General features: G+C 44.8%; 1 protein-coding gene across 1 annotated transcript; it reads right to left on the bottom strand.

The window, feature by feature from the left end:
* Positions 1–9,507: 9,507 nt before the first annotated feature.
* PRPS2 (phosphoribosyl pyrophosphate synthetase 2) lies at positions 9,508–26,476 on the bottom strand. Its single transcript, XM_073228029.1, has 4 exons — positions 26,470–26,476; positions 25,211–25,790; positions 18,560–18,692; positions 9,508–10,265 (listed from the first exon to the last, which is right to left on the bottom strand). The coding sequence occupies exons 1-4, from the start codon at positions 26,474–26,476 to the stop codon at positions 10,110–10,112; spliced, it is 876 nt and encodes a 291-aa protein (XP_073084130.1). The 3' UTR covers positions 9,508–10,109.
* Between the last annotated feature and the right edge of the window lie 971 nt (positions 26,477–27,447).

The following is a 27,447-nucleotide window of genomic DNA, read 5'->3' as shown; positions in this document are numbered from 1 at the left end:
GCAAAGCTTTTTCATCATCCCAAACAGTAACTCTGTCCCCCTGAAACAACTCCCCAGCCCCCCACCCCCTGGCACCCACCTTGTACCGTGTCTATGAATTTGAGTACACGAGGTCCCTCAGATAAGCAGAATCCTATAGTATTTGTCTTTTCATGTCTGGTTTATGTCACTTACCATAATGTCCTCAAGGTTCCTCCATGTTGTAGCATGTGTCAGAATCTCCTTCCTTTTTACGGCTGGATAATATTCCGTTGTATGAATAGACTACACTTTGGTTATCCTTCCATCTGCCGATGGACAGTTGATTGTTTCTACCTTTTGGCCTGCTATGAACATTTGTATTCAAGTTGTGTTTAAACACCTGTTTCCAAATTTGGCGGTATATATGCAGAGTGGGCTGGTTGGGCCATATGGTCATTCTGTTTAACTTTAGCACAGCCTGTTTGTTACTGTTCTTCCACTGGTTTTATTCACTTTCTATTCGAACTCTGACCTCTGCCGGGCCCTGGCCTTTCTCAGAGATCTGACGACAGTCACACCCTCACGTTATGAGAAGCGGCAACCTCTGCCAACATGTGCTTTAGCAAGCAGTCACACACAGGACACTCAGTGTTGTTTTTCAGGATCTGAGGTAGGTGCTGCCTGGTTCTGCCGGCAGTGGAGACAGTACCTGAATCTTGGAGCAGTGTTTCATTTTCTCCTCTTGTGGAATTGTGTTTGTGACAACAACAGCTTCAAAAGAAGCATTGTTTATTCTGGAGATAGCTGGCCCAGAGAAGATCCCATGGGTAAGAATAGCATAAACTTTGGTGGCTCTGGCTGAGAGGAGCCTGTGTAAAACAGAAGACACAAAAAATTATGTGCATGCAAATATTACTGAAGCATTCTCCCCTCAGTGTGAATTTAGAAGCAAAATTTGTGTTCCATAAAGGAAGTCATGAAATCAATTTCACTCACATTTATTAGCCTAAAAGAGGATCTATTAAGGTATACACTGGCAAAGCGCCTTGCACTCCATTAAACCAGGGATGAGCGACCTTGGCGTTGGGTAATTCTTTGTTGTGTGTCACTCCTGGCCTCTACCCACTAGCCACACAACACCCTTCCTCTCAGCGGTGACACCAAAACATATCTCCAGACACTGTCAAATGTCCCCCAGGGAGCAAAACTGCCCTTGGTTGTGAACCACTGGTTTAAACCAATAAAGCCAGAATATCACCATTTTGACATAGAATCAATATAAAAAATTATCGATGAGATAGTTTACATTCTTTGCTCCACATTATCTTTGAAACCTGGTATGCATCTTTTGCTGTCAGCACATGTAAAATCAGACGGGCCCCATCCCAAGTGCTCCCCAGCCACTCCTGGCTGGGCGGTGGCTCCCACTCGGCACAGCCCAGCTCTAAAGCCTCCAGAAGCCACTGGTTGACACGGCTGGAGTGACGACAGAGCAGAAGGAAGCAAGGGCCTGAAGAAGCTGCAGTATTGTCTCTGTCCTTCTGTGCTCAGTTTTAGAGGAAGCAGCTTCTCTAACCCTTTGCAAAATACACTGAAAGCTCAACCTTGAAAATGAAAACCAGGCCATGAAGGCTCATGGGGTTTATGCGTACCAAGGAAAACTAAATGGGCCTAGAATTCCCTTTAGCCTGAAAGCCCATTGCCAAGCAAACAGCAATAATTAGGAAAAATGGGCCCAATCTTTAAAAGGTAGTGCTCTTTCCTTTCCTAATGAGATGTCCTTACCCTCTCCCAAAGTGGCCCTTGTACCTGTCTGCAGCGTGACAGATTGTGCCACACGTATCAGCCTTGTCGTCCACAAGGATGGTCACGTGGTCCTTCACGTTGCCCACTAGAAACATCTGGTCTACTTCATTTGCCTTCTTTCTCTCTTTGTGAATCAAGGCAAATTCCACATTCAACCTGTCTGCAATGGATGTGACCCTGCACAAAGACACAATTAGGCAGGTTAAATACAGTCAATGGGAAAAAAACCTATTGTTCTTTAAAGTTGTATTTTAGGAATGTGGTAACCAATCACACTCAAGATAATGAAATAGTCAGGTCTCACTTGTAAAGGCCAGCATGGAAAAGACTAAGAACAACAAATGCTGGTGAGGATGTGGAGAAAGGGGAACCCTCCTACACTGCTGGTGGGAATGTAAGCTAGTTCAACCATTGTGGAAAGCAGTATGGAGGTTCCTCAAAAAATTCAAAATTGAAATACCATTTGACCCGGGAATTCCACTCCTAGGAATTTACCCAAAGAATACAAGTTCTCAGATTCAAAAGACGTATGCACCCCTATGTTTATCGCTGCACTATTTACAATAGCGAAGAAATGGAAGCAACCTAAGTGTTCATCAGTAGATGAATGGATAAAGAAGATGTGGTACATATACATGATGGAATATTATTCAGCCATAAGAAGAAAACAAGTCCTACCGTTTGCAACAACATGGATGGAGCTGGAGGACATTATGCTCAGTGAAATAAGCCAGGTGGAGAAAGACAAGTACCAAATGATTTCACTCATCTGTGGAGTATAAGAACAAAGGAAAACTGAAGAAACAAAACAGCAGCAGACTCGCAGAACCCAAGAAGGGACTAGTGGTGACCAAGGGAGACGGGGAGAGGGAGGAGAGCGGGTGGGGGAGGACAAGGGGATTAAGAGGCACTATAATTCGCAGTTACAATATAAGTAGGTGACAGGGAAGGTAATACAGGACAGAAAAGACAAGTAATGACTATAGCCTCTTACTATGCTGATGGACAGTGATTGCAATAGGGGAGGTGAGGACTTGATAACATGTGTGAATGATGAAACCACAGTGCTGTTTCTCTGAAACCATCATAACATTGTATATCAATGATACTTTAATTTAAAAAAAGCCCCATTTCCAGATGCCATTTTAGAGTTGCATTTTGGTACCGTGGCAGGCTAGGCCTCCTGGCTGCCCTTCCTGATGGAAACAAGTACAGTGCCAGATTACAAAGGGAAATACCTTCCTAAATGCATCCCTGAGCTGGAGTGGGAACGGCAATCCTCAGGCAGACAGTGTGAAAGTACATTGTCCTGAGAAGCTGGCTTGCAGCTAAATTCTTGCCCAGAGGGTACTGGGAAGCCCTAAATGAACTTGAGCTTCTGTTTTGATGACAGAGACATGCAGGTGAGAGAGAAAGCCTGGGGCGGGCTGGCTGAAACAGGAGCCTAAGAGGAGACCCTGTGTAACTAACTCAGGGACGCCAAAGGTTATCCCTTCAGAATAATGAGGAGGGAAAAATAAGCCTGCTGCCCAGATGGGGACAGGAAGGATGCCTGCCTGTCTCACCCGCACAGTGAGCAGAGGGGGTCAGTTCCCTCTCAAGTGTTGTAAACCACACGTTGGCTCTTCTGAGGGTTGTTCATCCAAATTCCTGTGACATGTGTGATGAAAACAAGGATTGTTTTCTATGTTTTAAAGAAGTAGAACAGAAGCTTAGATAAGAATGAATGGACTATATAAATAATGAGCTGTCAAGACTTGAGGATAGGAAAAGAATTTCTAGAAATGGAACATACTATATTTGAAATTAAAAACTTACTAAACAGATTAAATATACCTGAAGAGAAAATCAGTGAGTTAGTATAGATGAAGACACTGTCCAGAATGCCGCCCAAGAGACAAAAGAGAGAAAACATGAAAAAGAAGCTAAGAGACATGAAGAACAGAGGGACAAGGTGACAGGACAAACTGGAGGTCCAGAAGGGGATAAAAGAACAAGAAAGAGGCGATGTTCCAAGAGACAGTGAAAATTCTCCAGAATTATTGGAAAATACCAATCCTCTGATCCAATAAGCCTAGCAAATGAATTCCCAAGCAACTATAATAAAACTAAAGCAGACCTAGAAATCTTAAAAGAGGCAAAGGATGAGGACAGGTCACCTAGACAGGGATGGCAATCAAACTGATGGCCAAACTCTCAATGTCAACAGAAGCCAGAAGTTAAAGCAGTAATATCTTCATGTGATATGAGAAAATAATCGTCAGGCTAGGATTCTATATCCACAAAGCTGCCTTTCTAGAACAAAGGCAAAATAAAGATATTTTCCACCAAATCATACAACTTGATAGTTCATTTCCAACATACAACCACTTAAGGAAATTCGAAACAATACAACTTAAGCAAAAGGGAAGTGATAAGTGATAACAGATACGCTGAGATGTATTGGTCAGTATAGGGACAAATAATAAAAATAATGTCTAATGTGCTGTGGAGAAGAAAATAACTAGACTGGACAACAGCTTTAAAGCCCCAAAGATGGTGGTCACAAATCTAAATTATGTCAGTAATCATAATGAAAAAGGGGTCAAACTTTCCAGTTAAAGACAAAGACTGTTAGATAAGAGGGTAAGACACCTGTTTCAGATCTCCAGCGTCCCTGGAAGCAAAAGGTAGCATTACTGTGATGACGCTCATGTCCTTCCAACCCTTGGAAAAAAATCATCCTTCCACCTAGAACCAAAGCCAAGTCCCTCTGGAAGACACTATTTGTTTCTAAATCTATTTACCACTGATTTCCTCACTTAAGGATTTGAGGAAAGAAAATCAGTTTAAATGCTGTCAAAAATTTTGCCCCCTAATCACCATAAAACATATACTACTATCTACATGCCAGTTTCACAAAAGATAAGCCATTTAAGCTTCAGTTAATGAAAGCTGGTTTCTCAGAACTCAAGACAGGTTTTCCCAAGAAAACACTCTTGACCACTTTACATACAATGTGCATGTCTATTATATTTGGTATTTATTTGTAAGGACCAGGATGATGTCGCATGGTAAGGTCCTGGCTCAGAGCCCCACACTCGGAAGCACTGCCACTTGTGCCTGAAGTCCTAGGCCTGTGAAGTCCAAGCATAACCTGCACTCACACCTCTGCCAGGTGATCCCTGCTCTCCTAAACCTGTGTAGAAAGAGACCAGCAGGAGGGCCTGGAGGCCTGGGTGGTAACCTGTGCGGGAAAGATGCTGAGGTGTGTGTGGCAGGGTTGGGGAAGGTACGGGACATGAGTGGGGAGTACCAGTCACTTCAGGTACCCAATGGTAATGTCAGAAGCAGGAAATACAGGGGAAAAATACTCCTGCAAAAAGCCCCAGGGTTGCTAGAACATTCCTATTCCAGAATAGGCCATAACTTTTCCCTCTATATAGCTGAAACTTAGTACATATTCCTAACAAATGATGTTCAGACAAAGTATCACACAGAAATCTTAGGTGGAAACAACTGGAACAAAAATAATACATAGTTTGATTTCCATTTATTCCAGATACATGTTGACATTCTTTCCAAAAGAAAAATGACAAAAGTTAAATACGATTTATTTAGTTTCACCAACCTCTCCCACCAGTTTTATGTTCACATTGATTATCTCAAGAGCAGAAAGTGTGTTTCCGTCAAAGGTTGAATCAACCCAATCAAGCGCCAAAGACTGCCGAAGAGTGACCTCTTGTGGTGATATTAAGTTCTACCAGGACGGAGTCAAGCCTCAAAGCTTTTTCTAATGCCACAAGTTCCAATTTGCCAGATGGGGATTTTCTTTGGTGAAATGTGACTTTTTGCATCAAGCAAAGAAGCCCCAGGTAATGCCAACTGCACATATCACGTGTTACCTGCAAGGCTGCTCTTCCAGTTAGCCTACTCCAGAATCTGAGGATGACAACAATGGGAAACAGGAACTTCAGGGAAAAAGAAAGGAGGTGGCAGAAAATCTGAAATGCTCAGCCCCGAAAAAGTTTGCCTTCCCTAGCAGAGGGTGCAGGGTGGTCCAGCAGGACTGCTTTGAAGGGAATCTGAACAAAACAGCATCTCAGCACTGGCCACTTACTCTGGTTCGTTGACTCTGCATTTTTTTAAGGCAGGGGTTAGCAAGGAGATGGGGAAACTTGGTATGTAATATAAAGATGATGTTCAAGTCAATAGAGTCAAAAATGGATTATTTAATAAACAGTTCTGGGACAACTAGAGAGTGGAGGGTGAGGGAAGAGTTGGATTCTTATTTCACTCTTTATTCCAAAACAAATAGCAGAGGGGGAAAAAAATTGGAACATAAAAGGGATAAGGTAACCCTTAAAATACAGAAAATCATGGGAGATGAAAAATGTTAAGGATGAATACTTCATAAACTCAGACGTCATACGTGAAGAAGAGATGAATATAACTACATAGAATGTTTTAAAAGTCCTGCAGTGAATAAAAATATACAAAGGGAAGAAATGAAAAACTTGGGGAAATATTTGGAGCACATGTGCACATACACACGCGCACACACAAAACAAAGATGTGACCCTTGTCTGCACAGAACTCCTAACAATCCAGGGGAAAAGGCCTCCAGCCAAGAGAACAATAGGCAAAAAGTATGAACGGACCTCAGGGAAAATGAGCATACCGGAAGGGGTGCTTGACCTCATCCACGGCAACTAGAATTAACAGGAAAAGATTCCATATGTCACTTACCGGATCGGTAAAGTGAACAAAGTCTGATCAGGCACTGTGGGAGACAGCCTGGGTGGACAGGCACTGGCACCCATGCTGGGGAGTGTCAACTGGTCTGTTCTCTCTGGAACAGAAGTTGGGGCACCGTTCATGAAAACCGAAACGGCTCATGCCCTTGGACTCGGTAACAGCCCTTCTAGGAGCGCACCCTACTTGCTCATGTATACAAAACGGGAAGGGGAGCGTGGTGCTGCGGGACCGTTCACAAGTACGAACAACAGTGGCCCCAAGCGAGGACCCCAGGAACCGCTAAAGGAAATCAGGACATAGACACACACCAGAATAGTACCAGCTGTAAAAACAGGAAAGTTGACCTTCACGGCTCTGGAATCTTTGCTAAGATGGAGCAAGTAAGTTCTTGTCAAAGCCAGGTGAAGAAGTGTGTATAGCACATTCCCACTTCAATATAATAAAAAGGGACGAATATGCTTGAATAACATGATTCTGACATCGGGAAGAATAGCAGTGTCTACAGAAGGAAATGGGAGACATTAGCCTGAGTACAGATATTTTTAGATGCCATTATGTAGAAAATCATGTTGGGATAGGAAAAGAAAAGGCCACACAAGTTTGTGGAATTTCTTATTCCTTTGGCTTATTCGCTGCCAGTCATTTTTTTTATGATAAAAAAAATATGCCAGACACAATGGACACGTCCTGTACGATCCGTCCCTCTGACAGGTCCAGGGAGGCGATCCACAGACACAGGATGGGGCCAGGGGGAGGGAATGGGAGTGGCCGCTGGGGGGCGTAGGTTCCAAACGGGGTAGGGGAAAACTAGAATTAGAGGGTGGTGAAGGGTGCACGCCCCTGTGGATACCCAAAAAACCACCGAGCTGTGTACTCAAAGCGGTGGAAACGTAGGTATGTGAATTCTCTCTCAATGAAGCTGTCATCGCAAAGAAGTTAGTGCGCTGCTCACCTCTAACCTTCTGTGAGGCCGGGGGACTTCACCACGTGTGAAGGCAGATTCCACTGTGTGACTTCCAGTAAGTTTCCTAGTAAACTGCACGCCTCTCCAGTGGAAATTACTCCCAAATGCTGCTCACATTCCTGCATCTTCTTAAGCAGGCAATACTCAGTGTACTTCGACCCAGAAGTCTGGCTGTGGGCTATGACACCGGGCTTCTCCCCACCCTGTCATTGCCAGGTGGGGGTCTTTGCAAGTTACATTTGTGCTTCTGGCTTTTATACGTTTGTGACTCCTTCCTGTCAACAGCCACTTCCTACTGCTGTCGGAGGCCCATCTCCAGCTGACCCCATTCTTTCCCCTTCTGCGCTGGGACCCTAAGCGGTTAAGACAGCAGCTTAGGACACAATGGGGCTCTTCTAACAATTGGGACCTCTGCTCCCCTCTGTGGGCTGCTCCTAAGCTTTTAAGTTCAATTCTAGGTCCTTAGCTGGGCTGCAGGGGATCAGGTAGCCAAATGAGGGAAGGGCATTTGCATTTTAAAGACATCCTGAGGTCTCTGGGTCACTGATCACTCTCACCGCACATTTGTTAGCATACATTTACCAGCTTCCTTACTTTCGCACTGGACTGGTGGACAGAGGTTTCTTTACCTCTCCCTTCTTGAGGGAGGCCCTGACCTGCGCACTAAATCTCCATGCCACCCTGTTCCCTTCCTAGACGGCTGCTGCACAGTTCTACAAGGTCACTTTGAGTCATCAAGTCGCAGCCTACGGTAAAGCACTCTATCAAATCGGCATTCTATATCGGTCACCCTTCATCCTGAACTCTGTACTGATGGTTCCTTAATTCCCTGAGTCTCTGCAAAGCCCTCCAGATTCGCTGCTCAGCACCATTTTCTCATGCCATTCAGCAGGCCTGCATTCTGACACTCTTAGTGCCATGCCAGTTTCTGTCCAGTTTAGCAATTTCATAGTCTAGCAATTGTTCTGTCACCCCAAGGTGCTGGTTGTCGGCCACCCTGTTATCTGCAGATGTTGGCCTGGGTGGGCTGAGCCCTCTCGGTTTTCTAACTTGGATCATTAGACATGAGGTCACCTTCAGCAAGGATTGCTTATTGAGCAGCTGGGCTTGGGGGTCCTCCTGCTGCAGTGGCTCCACAGCCTGGGACCAATTTTTACGTCAATTTTCGCAGCACAGGGATTCCCACACCACAGGGAGAATTCAGATTCCATCACACAGCTGCACGTGGCACGTGCTCTTGGTTTGACTTCTTATGGGTGGCTATTTCCTTCCCCCCACCCAGGGTAAAGACTGGCTTTCCCACTGCCCTGCTGGGGACAGGTTAACTTTCATGTCCCTTCTCTCTGGAGACCCCAGGGTGGGTGCTAACACCCAAGTCCCAGCCTCTTCCTGGGTCTGATACCAGACTGGACCCCCACCCCCCACCCCCGCCCAGGCCACCCAAGCATGGCCTTCAACCCTTGTTTATTTCTGGACCCCAGATATTTCCCTTTCTGTCTTGGTGCTCTACAGACACAGATTTCTTTTTTAAAATACTGTTCCATTTTAGCTTTCACTGCCAAGTGTTTATAGAAAGGACTAGCTTACCCAATCTTGTTGTTAACTGACTTATTTCCCAATGAAGCTGTACTTTCATTATCATAAAAAATAACAATAAAACCCTCAAATAAAACACTCTTTGCTGAAAACAAATATGTGTGTGTATGTTTCTTTCATGAATAATGATGTCTTAACAAGGTGACACCTCTTTGCTCTGGGGTAGAAGTCTGTGGTCCCTTTACCCGTTCTTTTGCAAAATACGGTGTATGTAATTCCAACCATGCTTCCTTATCTAACACATAGGAAGTGGCAAGGCGGGAAACTGCACCACGCAGCCTGCACTGCACCTTTTGACTCCACCAGCGTCAGGTGAGACAATGATACAGTTCTTCCATTCAGCAATATTCTCCCGTATCCACTGCAGGACTGCACTATTCACAGGAATATCAAAGAACCCCTAAGGCGAGAAATGATGGTCACACTGCGGAGTTTTTTATAAGTTCATCTCTTTTATTAAATTAAATGTGAGTTTTTGTACTCAAAGCAGCCTTTTCACCACACTCCCTTTTCTTAGTCTTAGCAGAATTAAATCAAGAGACAGATATGTTCCAGGAGCATATTTTAGTCCAATCCATTATCCTTGGGGACCCATTCTATTATTTTACGATCACTTATATTCTAAGGAATAGAGAATGGCTTTGCAGGGCAGTGGGGGAGAAGAGGTTTGCTGTTTCTTAAGCCCCTTATTATAAGCCAAATACTTCACATTCATTATATCACAGAGTAAGTACTGCATGATTCGGCCTGTTGTACAGATGAAGGAACTCAGTTATGAAGAGGTCTAAAAAATACCCACTACAACTCTGCCATTCTAATAATTTTCCAGAAGTTGAGATGGGATTATAGCGTTTACTACCAAGAGGCCATTCCCACACTTCCAAAACTGAGTGGAGGCGAGGTGGTGGTGGAGACAGGCAATATCAACATTAAATTACATTTCCAAGTTCAGTAAAGATGGAAATAAATCCAGGGAGCCATACAAACTGAAACACGAGTAATGTTACCTTCTTAAAAATAACTTGACTTAACAGAGAGTTAGGATTTAACCACTTGCATTAATTCCGATCACAACCAAAGGCAAAGAAGAAAATGCCGGAACCTGGATCTGAGAGGCATGCAGGTCCATGGTGATGACGTGATCCGCCCCAGAAACCGAGAGCATGTTGGCCACAAGTTTTGCAGAAATTGGAGCACGACTCTAAAAAATAAAGACGTGGACTTTGTAACAGGAAGACATGGATACGTTTAGACTCCTTCCGCTAAGATTTACATGACAAAGATAAGTCACAGATTCATTTATTACCTGTTACTAAGGAAAATTAACATTAATAATTTTAAATTATTAAATTATTTGCTACTTTAGTAACTTAAATTATTTAATTATTAATAAAAATGAAGAAAATTACATATTATAACAACAAAAGATATCCATTCCATTTTAGTCACCAAATATTTACAACTTACATATACTGTTGTGAGACTGTGTGCTTGACACTAGGTATAAAGAACAAATAAATATCAAAGAAGCAAACATATATATATATATACATGTAATATCACAATTTATATCGCTCTAATCATGACAAGGATGTAGAATATAGGTACTGGGAGAGAGAGGCACTAGCATGAAGGACATCAAGTTCAAAGAGACTAGCTGTCAGAGACCCCTCGGAGGAAACTGCTTTGAAGGCAAGGCCAGCAGCAGCTGGGGGACGAGCATTCCAGAAAGAGCAGCACGAGTGACATCCCTCAGGCCTGGAGATCACAACCAGGCACCGCGTGTGGTCCAGCATGGCTACAGGCAGTGGTCCAGGAAGAGAGCAGAAGGGTATGTTGAAGGGAGGCAGGGGAACATCCTACAGAGTCCTGAAGGCCAAGGCCAGCTCTTAAAGAAGAGTTTAGGTACTGCATGCTGTTACAAATTAAACAAAAACCAGATCCCAGAAAGCACATCTAAGGTGACTGATAATTTGCTATAAAGAAAAACAGATGCATTGTTTTCAGGTTTCCTGACACTGGACCCTCTTCAAGGTTACCTAACTTATCTAGAAGCTTTAGCTTCCACGTCATAAATTATGGACAACAAATCTGTCCACATCAAAAAAGAAATTTAAGAAATGATACAGACATGATTAGACCTAGGAAGAGTTCCAATATAAACAACAGTATTCCCTATAACCAGCAACAAAAAAGAAAATATAAGCTTCAAAGATTTTATTCAAACTCACACAATGTTATATGTCAATTATATCTCAATAAAGCTGAAAAATAAAAGATTTCACTCAAAATAGTAACAAATAAACCACCTGTTACACACACACACACACAGTATATTCATATAAAAACACACACAGGAATGAATTATTTCACAGTGTTACAGATTATTTGTATTTTCTCTAATAGACCATATTTTTTAAAAGAGAAACATTTATTACTTTATAATATACATACGTATATACACACATTTTCCCAACACACAAAGACTGAGAGGAAACATTCCAAAATATTAACAGATGTTACTAGAAAGTGAGATTATGGAGAAATACTTTTCTAATTTTTTTTTTGCACTTTCCAACCTTCTCAACTAACTACATATTACAGCTTGTTTTCATCATTAAACTCCCCTGTTCCGTTCCTTGGTTCCGCTGGGATAACAAGCCCTCCGGCCAGTCTGGCTCTAGCTACTGAGAGCTGGTCCCACCCCTGCAGTCTGTACTGGGCCTGCTCTCTCCCTCTTCTAAAGAACACTTTAAGCCTTGCTGTCTACATCCACAGGCCCACCTTGCCCCATTCCACCCCCATCTCTGCTGAGCCAATGAGTTTCACCCTCCAGATCTGATTCAAATCTCCAAACTTTAGGGCACTCCGAGAACTCCAGAGAGAAATGATCTATCCCTTCTAAAGGGACACAGCATTGGCTAAGCATTTCTTCCCCACCATTTATGACCACTTATGCCACCTGCTGAAAGATTGACGTCAGGAGATATATTAGATGTCAGGTTCACAACTAAACGATGTGTCCCTGAAGGACATATAACTGCTTCGGGAGATGGTCATGTCATGTGTAGCACACAGCTCTGTACCTTGCATATTTTGGCTCTTGGATAAACATTTAGTAACAGAACCTCTGTAACAGCAAGGTTCCAAGGCTTAGTCATTAGCCTCTGTGAATGTGAGAGTTATTTAGTCTAACAAAACTCCAGGGTAACTGAAAGAACAAATTGATTGCGGGGACTTCTTTGTAATAGAATCTGACTCGCAACGTTAATCAATATGCGGCCCTTCCTCTAATTTTATAACTGGTAAAAAGGTGCCATTTTCATCTCTCTGTGGCATTGAGCATTTTTTACTTCTGAGATCTAAACCACAGTGGCAGTTTCTAAATTCATACTTCCTGAATACTTTCTTCAGACCATGTTTACAAATTTGGTTTTTGTACTCTTATTTCATAGTTTGGCTCAATACCCGAATGAATCTTACAGGAAAAGTGAGTTACAGGTTAACTGATTTTTCAGCCAATAAAAAGAAAAAACAGGATTGCATTTCAACAAAGGTAGAGGTAAGGTACAATAACCAAAAGGAGAATGTCCGACTGCTCTATGAAAAACAGATAAAGGTCAACCGTTTTATGAGCCAGCCCAATCGCCACAAATACTCTCTGGATAGTCTAGATCTTGTTCAATTATCAGATGCAGCCCAGCTAAAAATGTAAATTTGACAAGCTTTAAAAATGCATAAAATTGTAGAAATTCATGTCAGGACATCTGTCCTCAATTTTTCCAGTTAAGAAATAGAAAGAAACAATTTTATCATTGAGAAGGGAATATAACCTTGAAAATGATTTTGAAAAAAGCTACAAGTCCTCGACTCCCTGAGAAATAATTTTTTCCAGCCTTGCCCACATCACACTGTTTTTACCAGATAAGGAAACTAGCAATTACTGAGCGTCCACTGTAGCAGGTGGCAGTGAATTGTGGCCCATGGGCAGAACCTAGCCCAGGGTCTGTTTTGGTACGACCTGTAAGCTAAGAATGGTTTTTATGTTTTCACGTGGTTGAAAACAATCAAAAGAACAATATTTTGTGACATTTAAAAAGTATATGAAATTCATATTTCAACATCTGTAAATAAGTTTGTTTGGAACACAGACCCCCTCCTTTCATTTACTTATTATGTATGGCTGCTTTCACATCGATGGCAGAGTTGAGCTATTGCAACAGAGACCTGGTGGTCCACAAAGCCTACAAAATTTGACACCTGGCTCTGTCTGGAAAAAGTCTGCCCATTACTGTATTACATGCTAAGGGCTTTATAAATTCAGTTGGCCCTTGAACAACTCAGGGGTTGGAAGCACTGACACCCGCCACCCCCAGAGCTGAAAATCTGCCGTGACCTTCTGAGTCCCCCAAAACTTAACTACCACTAGCCAACTGTATATATAATGGCTCAGTTAACTTCAGATGCAACAAAGAGCAGAAAAGTAGGAAAGAAATGGGAGGATTGTAGGGTCCAACAGAGAAGAGAGAGCCAGCGGGGGATGAAATGAGCCACTCTCCTGGTCTCTACCAGGGCTGACACATGCCTGCAGGTGGGGCAGTCCAGGGGTTGAAATGGCGAACTTTAAAGGGGCAAAGTTTTCCTACTTCCTTCCTGAGTTCCCCAGCCTGACCCTCAGCTCCTCTCAGATCCCAGCATTTCTCTCTCATCCGGAGAACAGCCAGGTAGCTCAGCTGGTCACACCATGGTGCTACTGCTATCAGGGTGGTGGTTTCCCAAGGGTGCGCGGCTTTTTTCCTTTACCTGGAATCTGCTGCTTATATCCAATTACTGATGTTCTGTGTTCATTGAAAAAAATCCACATATAAGTGGACCCACGTAGCTCAAACCTGTGTTGTGTTCAAGGGTCAACTGTAGTAGCAAATATTGGCCTTAATTTACAGATGAGGAAACTAAAGACACAAAGAGCTTGCTACTTTTACAAAGGACAAACTGAGTAAATAATGGCACTGAAATTCAAACCCGAGTCACTTGATTCCAAAGTGATCGCAGAGCTGAGATCACTATGCACCACACACGTTTTACAATTAATACTTTATCATCATTTCTCTACATTAGGATTACACTGCGTTGATGTGTCATAATTGATGAAACCATTCCTTCACTGTCAGAACTTGTCCCTGGTTTCTTGTACACACAAAGAAAACCAAAAATAAAATTGTACAGATGTGCAGGTCTTGCTTAAAAACCAGCAGTAAGATTAAAAATAATGAAACGACAGTGACTATGGTTAAGCAGGTCTGGCTTTTGCCGGGCTTCTGCGCAGCTAACTCTAAGTAGATCAACGACACAGAGTTTCTTTGTGTCTTAGACATGCCCTGTCTTAGACATCCCAGGCAATACAGTCCTGTGGGAAGGAAAAGGACAAGAGAAAGCCTGGGGGCGCTGCCCAGGGCTCCTCCTGTGGCCAGCAGAGGAGAATTTTCTTTCTGAGTCCAAAAGAGCAAGTGTGGCCCATGACTTCCAATCACATTCAAAGACTACATGGCCCTTAGCCCAGCCACGCGAAGCCAAAGGAGGAAGTTCCACCCCCCCCCCCACGCCATCACTCTGGGTCTCCTCACGGTTCACCCTCATTGGAAAAGAAGTGCGGTCACAGGCTCAGGCCATTTCTTTTAAATGCTTACTAAACCCCATGTTACTCTCACTTCAAAATAGTTTTCCATTACAAAGCCAATTCGATCTAAGGAAAGAAATGAATAGTTAGAAAAATTATTAGCAGCTATTTAAAAAACACAAAGGCATACCCCAAATGACAGACAAAATTAAGAGTTTCCTTTTTGCCACTTTGCTGAGGGAATGAAACAGTCCCTCTCCTTACTGTATTATCAGCCCCACTGACTATATACACATGTCAGAAGTGAGACTGCCAGAACAATCTACATGTCTTGGTACTTCCAAGGTCTCCAAAGCAACAGGCCTATACAAAGGGTGGCCATGTGTCAGACATGTCCAGGACAGTTGGGGGAGACATGTGCTTCCTGGCATAATTATTCATAGAGTCCCCTTTCAAGCTCTCCAGTGGCCTGGCTTAGATGACAAATGATATAATAACAGTATCTCCAAGCTTGAACTGTCCTTTAAATATCCACTTATTAACATCAATGGCTCCCTTCAAGGGCCCCTGGAGTGGGCTGAGTGGTGACCTCAAAAGTATCAGGGCTTAATCCCCCAATTTATGTAACTGCTACCTTATCTGGAAAGACGGTCTTTGCAGATGTGATTAAGTTAAGAGCTCAGACATTGGGAGATTATCCGGGAGGGCCGAAGATGCTATCCCACATCTGCTTAGAGAGGGAGATCTGATGCGACAAGAGCAGGCCATGTGCAGGTGAAAACACAGGCTGGAGGGATGTGGCTTCAAGCCACGGCGTGCAGAAGGTCCCAGGAGCTAGAAGGCACAGGAAGGGTCCTCCCCTAGAGCCTGTGGACTGGACGGAGTATGACTCTGCCACACCCTGATTTCCGACTTCTGGCCTCCAGAACCACAAGAATACATTTCTGTCCTTTTAGGCCCTCCAACTGATTTATTACAGCAGCGATAGGAAGCTCACACTGCCCTGCTCTATCAGTTTTCTCTAGCAATAAGTCACACAACTGCCCAGGTCAGGATTCCCTCCGTTGCTATTCATGCAATCTCTCAATTGTTGTCATGACTCTGCTTCTGTGTTGGTGACAATGAATGTCTTACTCTTCCATCAGCTGTTGAGTTCAGAAAATCATGGAATTGTTTGATCGGGTTAAAAACTTAAAGCTGCTGCTGTGTTGTTTCCAAGAAACACACTTACAGCAAAGCAATTAAGAAACGGGTTCAAGCAGCCTCAAACATAGACCCACTTAAATGTCCTACAATCAGAAAGCAAGGCAAGAGCTGGTCAGACCATGTGGTACACAGAACAGGTAAGCCCACTAGGGTTTTGAGAACTTCTCCAGGCTCTCTCTGTTAGCACAGTGGCAGGGGGCACTACTGGCAACTAGAGGCCAGAGGCCAGAGTGTGTCACCTCCCCTGTGACGCATAAGACAGGCCGGTGATCGGTGCCAGGTTCTCCTTGCAACAAAGCCTTCATTATGAATAAACAGAAGAAACAAAGTTTGCATATGCAACCTTGGTAACTGCAAATCGGATACTTGCAAACAAAAAATGCAGGTGTCTGAATATTTCTATCAGTTCAAGAAGTTAAATTTACAAATCACTATACTGTGGGAAAAAGGGCCATGTAATGATAAATGGAATAATTTACTCAGGAAGATACAATGCTTCAGTGTCTTAGCATCAAGTGCAAAAACTCCTAGAAATGAAAGAAGAACCTGCTAGCAAATTATAGAATATAGACTTTACTAAGCGCCTTGCTATATGGAAGGGGAACCGTAGCAGAATGTCAGCTCCTTTCTGACATCGACAAGGATGAAGATGCTAAATAATCCTGTGAAAACACACAGAGGAATAGCTAAGATAAGAGACTATATCAACCAAACAAAATAAATAAACTGAAATTTAGCAGCTAAAAATGCACACAAAACCTTCAAATCAAGTTTAGAATAAAAGCAGCTCCATAAATAACAAAGGGGAGGTCATATACTTCACAGTAGTGTGCGACCTAAGGTTTTAGCTGCCCTTAGCTCAAGCTAAGTCACAAAGTGACAGACACACACAACCGATCAATACTCTAATCCAAGGGTTGGTAAACTGTGGCCCATGGACCAAATCGAACCTGCCAGTTGCTTTTGTACTGCTTGTGAGCTAGTATGGTTTTTACATGACTAAATAGCTGGAAAGTATACTCAAAAAACATTTCACGGCATGTGACGATTCTAAGAAATTCACATCTGTGTTCAGAAATGAAAGTTGTATTGGAATACAGCCATGCCCTTCATTTACACAGACTCTGTCCTTGAGATACAACTGGAGTTCAGTAGTTAACCACAGAGACCATACAGCCTGTCACAGAAAACACTTGCTGACCCCTTCTAATCTATATAGGGTAAATCATATCTCAATTGCAGAATGGAGTTCGGGAGATCAAATTTTCAGTGAGAAATTAACTAAGCTGTTTTTCAGCATGGCGTCTGGAAACCACCCCTGAAGAGGCTGACATTAAAATGTAGGGGGACCTCGGTACATGAATTCAAATGTATAAAGGGATTTTTTTCAGAGATGCAGGGCTCTTGTGTGCTGTTTAGAAATCTGTGTTGTTTCAGAAAATGAATTGGGGGGTAAGTGGAGGTGTGTCAGGGAAAACGTTTCTCACAATTAGTCACGTCAACAGAACAGCAGGGCATCTTTTAAACTAGGATTCAGGCAGAACCTGACCAAACATCTATTCCTAAGACAGAATGCAGATGACAGGTTAAGAGTTGATCCCTGCAGTGGGTTGAATGAATGGTATCTCCCCAAAACTCTTGTCCACCCAGAACCTCAGAACGTGACCTCACCTGGAAAGGGGGGGTCTTTGCAGATGTACTGAGGCACAGATGAAGCTGAGATCATTTTGGAATGGGGTGGACCCTAAATCCAATTACTGTCCTTTTGAAAAGAGAGGACACACAGAACCACAGAGAAGGCCAGGGGAAGATGGGACAGAGACGCAAGTGACGCTACCAGAAGCCAAGGAACTGGAAGAGGCAAAGAAGCCTCCCCCAGGGTCTTCAGAGGGAGTGTGGCCCTGCCGACCCCTCGACCCTTAACGTCTGACCTCCAGAGCTGTGAGAGAATACATTTCTGTGGTTTTAAGCCAGTCAGTTTGAGGTAATATGTAAAGTTCCTTTCAGACTCCAACTTCTTGGATCTTTCCTGAAGGCACAGACTTCCTCTTCTTCAATTCCTTCTAGAAACTCATCGAGCCTCCTACAGCATGAGGGTTGCTAAAAGAATAATTCAGCAATATTAACGTCATTCTTCTTGAGAGGTTAAAAAGAGATAATGGTGATAATGGTCCATTTTTTAAATTAAACTTTTTATTTTGAGGTAACTGTAGATTCACATGCAGTGGTAAGAAACAACGCAGAGATCCGATTGTGCCCGTCACCCAGTTTCTCCTCGTGGTAACATCCTGCAAAACCGCAGGCGAAACCCACACGAGGACACGGGCACTGAGACCATGCAGTGACCTGCTTCTGACTTGCCCAGTTTTTTGTCCTCACTGGGTGCGCATGGGTACTTGGTTTTCCCCACCACCACAAACACACAATTTCATCACAAGGACCATAATGGTATTTTACTACCTGCAAAAATATGTTCTATCTGTTTCGATATCTATGACCATGATGGCTGGTTCAAAGCCAAACCTTTGGAAAAGCCAAGGTGAGAAAGCATATTCACTCAACCGTTACACTAGAAAGCAAAGCTTTTTCCAGATATTCGGAGGTCATATGTGAGAACGACATGTAGATGTTAGCCTGGAGCAGGCTCCTCCAACAGGACACAGCTCTCATACCTTGTCCTTTTTATCTTGGCGGGCATACGGGAAGCACGGGATGATGGCAGTCACCCTGGAGGGCGACGCAATCTTGCAGGCGTTGATCATGATGAGGAGCTCCATCACGTGGTCGTTGATTTCTCCGCAGCCACTGTGGATGATATAGACATCTTCCCCGCACACACTTTCCCCAATCTCCATGCCAGGTTTTCCAGGACTCAGCGTACAGTTGTGCTCATGGCTATGATTTCTTACAGGGAAAGGACACTGAGCAAAATGAGCAAAAGGCAGAATCTGGGGGAGCCCGGGGCAAGCTTCCAAGTCTCCCCTGGTGCAGCTACCCAGATTGAGCTTAATCCCCCCAGGAATGTGCTGTGACAACACAGGAGAAGTGCTGCCACGGGGGCAGCTTGTTAGAGGCTCGGTGCCCGGGTTTTATTGTGGGCTGAACATGTAAGCACCCTCTGCTGGCAGGTGCCAAAATTCCAGACTCCCAGGTATTAGGCTTAGCCACACTGTTGACAGTTGGCAGGGTGAGCCATTCCTACTACGGAACGGTGGGAACCCTTTCCAAAGCTAAACTCCCAGGGCCGGCCAAGGGGCACCTTGCAAGCAGGTCTCCTTCACACATAAGGGGAGCTTATATGCTCCTCAGGAATTTGTCTCTGTCCTGTTAACTCTTTTCTGCGAGATACTCTATTTAGTTTCAGTTTCTTACTTCTAGTAAAGTTACACATACGCATTGCTTAAAAAATTCAAATCATTCCATAAGGCTGATAAACAAACAGTCCAGAGGCAATGAATTCCAACTCTTGATAGGATTTTTAAATATTTCTCTTCAAGTCTCTCGCTAACACATTTGTGTCGCTTCTCCTTGACTCTTCACTGTAGGCACCATGGGTTGGCTTCGCACTACAAACACGAGGATGTCATTCTATTTCTTCCCGTCCCGCCATCCACGCGGCCTGCAGCCTCCCCAGCAGCGCTCCCCATCATCCCAACATACATCAGTATTCCGACCAAATATGAGTGCTACGTTTTAACTGTGTCAATGCTGTTCCAAGCTGAACCATCCGATAAGTTAATTCAAGTTTCCATTTCCCCTTATGCACAATTTTCGGGAGGCTGCTTTTCCTAGAGGAAATTATCCTACCTTTTCATCTGCTACATTGCCTAAGTACTGAATATGAATTCCAGCCTAAACCCTTGACTAACTACCTAAACCCCAGTATATCAAAGGTGTCACGTGCAATCTCCACGTCATCGCCTGCCTGTGTTTCTCCTGGAGCTGGCTGACCTGGGCTCTCTGTGCCTGGCCACCCCCGGGGCATCCCCCCAGCCCTCTCTGCTCCCATTTCCACTTCCTGTACCCTCTTTCTTGGTGTACTTGTTTTCCTGTCAGGCCCCTCCAGTAGCTTCTTGCCAAAGAGTAAATAGGAGGTTTGAAACTCTGAAAATTGTGTGTTGGAAGAGTTCTGTATTTCAGGTAAAGAATTCTGAGTGTTCACCCTGAGCACAAGGCCACCCATCACTGGCAGGTGCCTTCCATGGGAACAACAGCAAAATAGGAAGAAAAGCATAATAGAGACTTGTGCTCAGGCAAGGTCCTTCAGAGCACTGCCCATGGACCATGGTGACCTTCAGCACTGCTACATTTGTTCTGACAAGGTGCACTTGTTCCAGCCACTGAGACACTAGGAACAACTTGAGCCTAACAATGATTTTGATTGCTTACGCACCTCCTCTCATCCTAAAATGAGAAAGCAGAAGATTACACTATACCCAGCTGAGCCACTTGGAAATAGTCCCTCCAAACAGACATACATACACACACGCACACACACACACACACACACACACACCCTCTCACAAGGACAACTGCCACACCCATCTGCATCTAACATCACAACTTCCCACACAATTTCAGATCACCCCCCTTTGCCCGTAACTCAAAAGCTGCAACCCTTTTGAGACGTACTTACACAAGCAAGACGTAGGCCTTTTTCAATGTAAAGTGCCATATTTGCCTCAGTATTTATGTATAGACACATAATATGTGTAAAAGTATTTTACCACTTTCATTATACAGTTGACTTTTGAACAATGCAGGGTAGGGGCACCGACCACCAGGCAGTCAAAAATCTATGTTTACATAACCTTTGACTTCCCCAAAACTTTACTCAGAGCTTACTATTAACTGGAAGCCTTTACGGTAACATAGACAATTAATTAACACACATTTTGTATGTTATATGTATTACATTCTGTACTCTTACAATAAACCTAAAGAAATGTTTTACAAATTGTTGCAAATCTCCCAATTTCCAATTTATTTCTTGAAAAAAATCCTCATATAATGGACCCGTGCAACTCAAACCCATGCTGTTCAAAGGTCAACTGCATTCCCATTTTTCTCCTTACTGCCACTGAGGAAGTTTTAAGTGGTGCACCCCAATCCCATTTTTCCTACAAACCTTATGGTTTTTATTGTATCATTTTGCACAGCATGGTGATTTTTAGGAATACACATGTCATATTACAGGACTGTAAATGAAAGAAGGCTCACCCAAAAAAGAAATACATGAATCTTATTTTAAAATTACAGGTAAGGCACATACGTAATTACCCTTATCTCTTCTGCTATCAGAGGGTAATGATACACAATGATATTGTTTTGTTAAAAGAACCAGTTATTTCTAAAGAAAATTTGAAAGTAAATCGACATTTGGGATACGGTGTATTAATCTACCTGAATCAACAGAAGCTTCTGCCCAACATCAAGTAGAATAACTAGAAGACAAAAATGAAGTTTTTCAAGTTACATGATCTGAAAATGAGTTTGGGTAACACTGGGTTATATTCTTGCGTGTTCTCTGCTGTGGACACAAACAGTACAATGCCAGCCCTGGATGAGAAGGGCAGACAGAATTCTATGTGCTCCCTCTTATTTTGAGTTCTAAGGTGCTAAATGTAATTCCTTTTGAATATATATCAACTGTGGAAATATATATATATACATATGTATATCAAATTTGGAAATCACAGTATTATATACCTCAGGAGTTAACAATCCATGGCCCATGAGCTGAGAATGACATGGTAGGCAGAATAATGCCCCCCCTCAAAGATGTCTATGTCCTAATCCCCAGAATCTTTGAATATGTTACTTTACATGGCAAAGGGGAAACAAGCTAGCAGATGAAAATAAGGTGACTCATGAGCTGATCCTAAAATAGGCAGATTGTCCTGGATCATTCAAGGTAGCCCAATGTAATCACAAGGGTCCTTAAAAATGGAAGAGGGAGACAGAATAGGTCAGAGTCAGAGAAAGAGGTGTGAGAACTGAAGCAAGGTCACAGAGATGCTTCATGGCTGGCTTTGAAGATAGAGGAAGGGGAAGAGCCGAGGACAGCAGGCAGTATCTAAAAGCTGCAAAGGCAAGGGGATGGGTTCTCCCCTCCGGCCTCCAGGAAGGAGCACAGTGAGCCGTGACGGCCTTCTAAGCTACGCAACTGTAAGATGCACCAGCAACACAGACAACGTGAGCCCACAAAGCCTAAGATACTCACTGTCATGCCTGTCACAGAAAAAGTTTGTCAATTCCTGGTGTTATGACTGCTTATCCCTAATGATCACCTTCTCGGATCAATTTTTCCTCAGGAACCCCAATCCCCATGACTAGCAGTTCAGGGGAGGACAGAAAATACTATCACCATGGCAACTTTTCCAAGGCTATTCCTGCTTCTATTCATAAAGACAATCACCACTGGCCTTTATTCTAGGTCTTTTAAACCTGTGGCCAGAAAGCAGCATCCATTTGTTTTTCAGAGGATCTTTACTGATCCCAAAATAAGAAGGTAGATGAGTTTATGTGACTCAACAATGAATGGGTGTGGTAATTACAGATGACTGCAGACACTTTAATACTTTTCCCACCAAGAAGTAGGGTCTATATCCTCTCCCCTTAGATTTGGAAAGACTCTGCTGGACAAGAGAATGTGACAGAGTGATGATGCACCAACTTCACAGCCCAGGACAGAGCAAAATCGGCAGCTGCCGCTCCTTGTCTTCCATGCGATAAGAAGTGCAAGCAGCCCCTGCAGAGAGGTACTGAGTTTCCTGACCAAGCTCCCAGGCAAGAGCTAGCACCAACTCACCAGCCCTGTGTGAGCCACCTTAGAAGTGGATCCTGCAGCCCCAGTTAACTGTCCCATGCAACCACATGGGGCAGAAACCAGCCTTCCTTGCTGAGTCCTGCCCAAATTGCAGGTTTGGGAGTCAAGTCAACAACTGTTGTTTTAAGCTGTTAAAATCTGAGGTGATTTGTTACACAACAATAGATAATGAGAACTTTGGGTCTTTCAATACAGCCAACGACTCTGGGGCAGGTTAACTGGACAGGATAAAATGTTATGACAGATGTTCAGACACCATTATCAGTACTGTCCTAGGATGTCATTGTGGGGTTTCAGTGGTCTACAGTGAAGCTTGGGCAGACATCGCCCTGCACATCTGAAATGATCTAGAGACAAGAAGGGGAAATCAGGAGGCTCTGTGTTCAATTGTGTAATGTTTTAAAAATGGGGAATGGGAGGGGTGATGACCAGGAGACAGCAATGCAGATTTTCTGGTCCTGGCTCAGCCCAACATTCAGGAAGGGGCTCCTTACATGACTTGAATCAATTTTCTCTCCCTTTTGCCCTTCTGTTTCTTGTCTCTAGGACCACACAGTAAAAAGCGTATCACCAGCACGGTACCTGGTACAGAGAATACTGTTTGTAAATATCAACCTCTGAACCGAGACAACTCACGGGAAAGAGAAAAGCCAGGAAGTTAGCCTTCTATTGTATTGATATTAAAAACAAAATGCAACTATACAAGCAATTCCCAGACTTCATAGTGGTGGTTTTTGAGACTTCAAGATTTCCAATCAGCAGGTGGTGGTTATAAAATACTCAAAATCAAATAAAAGTGATTCTAGTTTTCATGAAAACAAACATATCAACAATCATACTTCAATGTTTAAGTGACTTTCACCCAAGAGTATGCAACATTTGAGCAGAAACACAACACTGACTTTGTGATGGGTTTCTGATCTAGAGTAATTGGGCTCTTGGGCAGCAAAGGATTGGGCTGCACTGAGATAACATGGAAGGGCAACATATTTGCTTTCAAAATCCACTTCATCCATACATTTGTCCTTTACTTGCATGACAACACCTCCAGAAAAACTATCATCCTATTCTTCTTAAAACTACTGACATTTGAAAAGGACTGGAAAGTATTACAATGCACAGACCTAGCTATACTACCCTTCTCCAGAGCCTGTAACCATCCTCTCGGACTTCTGCATTAAACTCTGCAAAGGGGAATTCTCTGGCCAGAGGACTCGGCATTTATACCACCTGGCACCCCTTCACAAACGTTTCTTCCCTTCAGTTATCATCAGGGCCGTGTAACTGTGATCTCCCACCTGGAAGAATTCACGTATCCTCAAAAGCTGACTTGACAACAAACACCATCTTTCCCGTAAGTATGAACATAACTCCTTGGTATCTAAGAGATTTTTGCCTCATCCAAGATCATCAAGATTGTCTCCCATGATTGCTTGTAAAAATTTTTAGCTCTAGGTTTTACATTTTGGTGTACAATCCATTTCAAGTTACTTTTTAAAATGGTGGTATAGACGGAGGTTTGGTTTGGTTTGGTTTTGCAGCTTGCACCCATTGTTCCAGTACCATTGTTGAAAACGCTTGAACTGGACCTCTGCCAAAGATATAAAAATGATCAGTAACCAGGTAGTGTTGGAAATTTGGAGAGTGAGGGAGAGGGGATGAAACCAACTTGAAATTAGTCTGAGCTTTGTGGATGCAGGCAGGTGTAAAAAGGAGCCTCTGCCCAGCTTCTGAGGGGGGCCACCTGACCCCACTTCACAGAGACGACCACTTCTCGTGGCCATGACACAGGTGGTGGTCACAGACAAGCCATGGCCTTGCTTGACACAGCAGAGTCCCAGAACTACGAATAGGATTGAAAGTCCATCATCTTTGAGGCAGAAAACTTGGGGGAAGCACAGAGGAAGCCAGCACGTGCGCCCTGGAGTTCGTTCTCACGCTCTTTAAACCCTCTGCACAAGCACACGCTCTAGTTAACCCAGAGGTCTGCACGCTCGCTGCTCAGGAGAGTCACCAGGGAGCTTTTAAATCCGCTGACCCTCAGGCCGCTGGATCAGAACCTCTGGCGCAGAGGGGGAAGAGGCGCTGTAAACTGCCCGGTTGAATCCAGCGCGCAGCCCTGCTGGGGACGTGGGCGGAACCTTCCCCGGCACACCCGGGGTCTGGGATCAGAGTGACAGGGACGCGGAAACCCGGGCAAGCACACTGGGGGCTGTTCCTCCCGCGTGCCCTGCACCCATGCGGTTCCCGCCCGCGGCGCCCCCCTCGCCCCGACGCTCTGCTACCCCCATAGGTCGCCCTTTCGGGCCCGGGCCGCTCTCCGCGGCTTCTCCCTGGAGCCGCAGCCATGGCAGAGTGGCAGGGGGCCCTCATCGTGGCCGTCCCGCCCCGGAAGGGTGGTCCTGGGCAGGCGCCGGCCCCGGCCCGGCCCCACAGCCGCGCGTCGAGCACCCTGTCCCGACGGGCTGGACCCGGCAGCCGGCGCGGCCCCCACCTGGTCTCTTGGTTGCTGAACTTCTTGGTGACCACCTTGCCCAGCTCCAGGCTCAGCCAGTCGGCCACGCGCTGGGACAGGTCCTGGTGCGAGCTGCCGCTGAAGAGCACGATGTTGCGCATGGCGCGGAGCGCAGAGGTGGCTGCGGTACCACCAGAGGCTGCGACGGCAGCGGGAAAGAGCCTTGGACTGGACCGAGAGAGGAGCGGAGCCAGGAGGAGCTGGAGGGGGCGGGCCACGGTTGAACTGGAGTGGCGGGGGGAGGGGCGGGGTGGGGGGAGGGGCGGGAAAGTGCGGCGGTGGGACCCCGAGAAGCTGCTGGGTGGCGCGGAGCTGGAGGCGATGAGCTGGGGAAGAGCCTCTGGAGGGGGCGGTACTGGGGCGGGGCTGGGGGGAGGAGGAGCTGGAGGGGGCGGAGGAGCGGGAAAGCGTGGCTGCGGCACGAGGAGGACCAGTTGGATTGGGTGGAGCTGGAGAGGATAGGCTGGGGGAGGAGCTTCTGGGGGCGGGGCTTGGGAGAAGGAAGGGCGGGAGAGGGTGGAGGGGCGGGAAAGCGCTGCGGACTGACCCGGCGGAGGGACTGGGTAAGGGGATGGGTGAAGCAGGGGTTAGCTATGCCCGGGGTTGGGAAGGGAGAAGCTGGAAGAGCGAGGGAGGGGGAGCTGGAGGGGGCTGGAAGGCAGGTGCAGGGCGGTGGATGGGAGGCTCTGGGTGGTCTTGAGTCTCCTGAGGCATAGAAGTGCCCTTGCTCCTTGGGAGAGCTCCAGGCCCCAATTTGACCTTTCTGTTCTGCCTCGAGGGGGAAGGCCAATGAACTTTATTAACTGGGCACGAAGGGAGGGTGCGCGAAGGGGCAATGCAAGTTCCTCGAAACCAGGAGGGTCCCACCAACCTGGAGTACCCCCAAATCCCTTGCAAAGGAAGGGTGGCCAACTACAAGGGACTGTAAACTGTGGCCCGCGGGCCAGATCCAAAGTGCTGCCTGTTTGTACCAAGTAGTTAAGCAGTTTTTACACGTGAACATTTGCGATCTATGTGCTAATAGCTATACTACCTTTGAACTCCAATTAAGACACATGTATCCCCCTCAAAAAAGAACTCGTTTCCTCTTATTAGATGTGTACTGCAAAAAATTGTACCCAGTTATTGTTGTACTTAGAATTTTGATAATCAAAACATTGTGAAAGTCTTGTAATGTAAGTACCTACATGATACGCTCTCTGGTGTGCTTCTTGGCCCACAGAGCCTAAGTCATTTACCCTCCATTCCTTAGTCAAAATTGGCAGTTGCCTGAACTAAAATTGCCCAGTGTCCTTGAAAAAGCCACAATGCCAGTGGCCATCTGAGTCCTGACCAAGTACAGAGGGGCAGGGCCCCTGCAGATTCCTCATTTTGTGGCGGTCCTGCGGCCAGCTGCACAACCTCCCAACTGTCACTTTCTCAAAGGCCCCAGGAACACAAATCACCTCAGGTGGCCCTCAGTGGTAGCCCTCCGCATCCCTGACGTCAGAGCCTTCCTCTTGCTCCTCGCAGACAAGAGCAAAAACGCTTTCTCAGGAAGCAAATGCAGTCCCAGAGCCAAATGGGCACAAACCAAATGTAGGGGAAGGAAATATGATGCGTGGGGATGGAGGACCCGCGGGCTGGGGTGCTGGTCACAGTTTAACACTCTTCAAGGCAAATGTTGAGCAGCTTAGATAAATGGCTGGATTTCCCCTAACGTTGCCAAGAATTGGCTCCCCATCTAACAGAGAAGGCCACTTGCAGGTGGGCTGTAGCCAACTCTAACCTCACTTCACAGTATTGGGGATTAGGGGATTCTTGGGATGATTCACATCATTGGGATTTCTCATCCAGTCCATGTACTTTTCACATTAGACTATGTAGCACATCAAGTGTATCTTTTGAACGCCTACACGTAAATTGAATCAGTAATCAAAAAATTACCCAAGAACAAAACCCCCAGGCCAGGTGGATTCACCTCTGAATTTTATCAGACATATAGAGAAGACATAATACCCATTCTCCTTAAAGTTTTCCAAAAAATAGAAGAGGAAGAAATACTTCCAAACTCATTCTATGAAGCCAGAATCACTCTAATACCAAAACCAGGCAAAGACCCCACCTAAAAGGAAATTACAGATGAATATCCCTGATGAACATAGATGCAAAAATACTCAACAAAATATTAGTAAAGCGAATTCAAAAATACATCAAGAGGAGCATACACCATGATC

The sequence above is a fragment of the Manis javanica genome, chromosome X, assembly GCF_040802235.1.
Source record: "Manis javanica isolate MJ-LG chromosome X, MJ_LKY, whole genome shotgun sequence".
NCBI classification, from domain to species: Eukaryota; Metazoa; Chordata; class Mammalia; order Pholidota; family Manidae; genus Manis; species Manis javanica.
This window is presented reverse-complemented; position numbering and strand designations above follow the sequence as displayed.

Bases quoted from the DNA above. Each gene is read 5' to 3' on its own strand.
- PRPS2 (XM_073228029.1), bottom strand. The intron at 18,693-25,210 runs GTGGGGGCCGCG...TATCATCCACAG, and splicing joins TTCAGCAACCAAGAGACCAG to TGGCTGCGGAGAAATCAACG. The intron at 10,266-18,559 runs GTATGAGAGCTG...TTTATTTTTTAG, and splicing joins GCCAAGATAAAAAGGACAAG to AGTCGTGCTCCAATTTCTGC.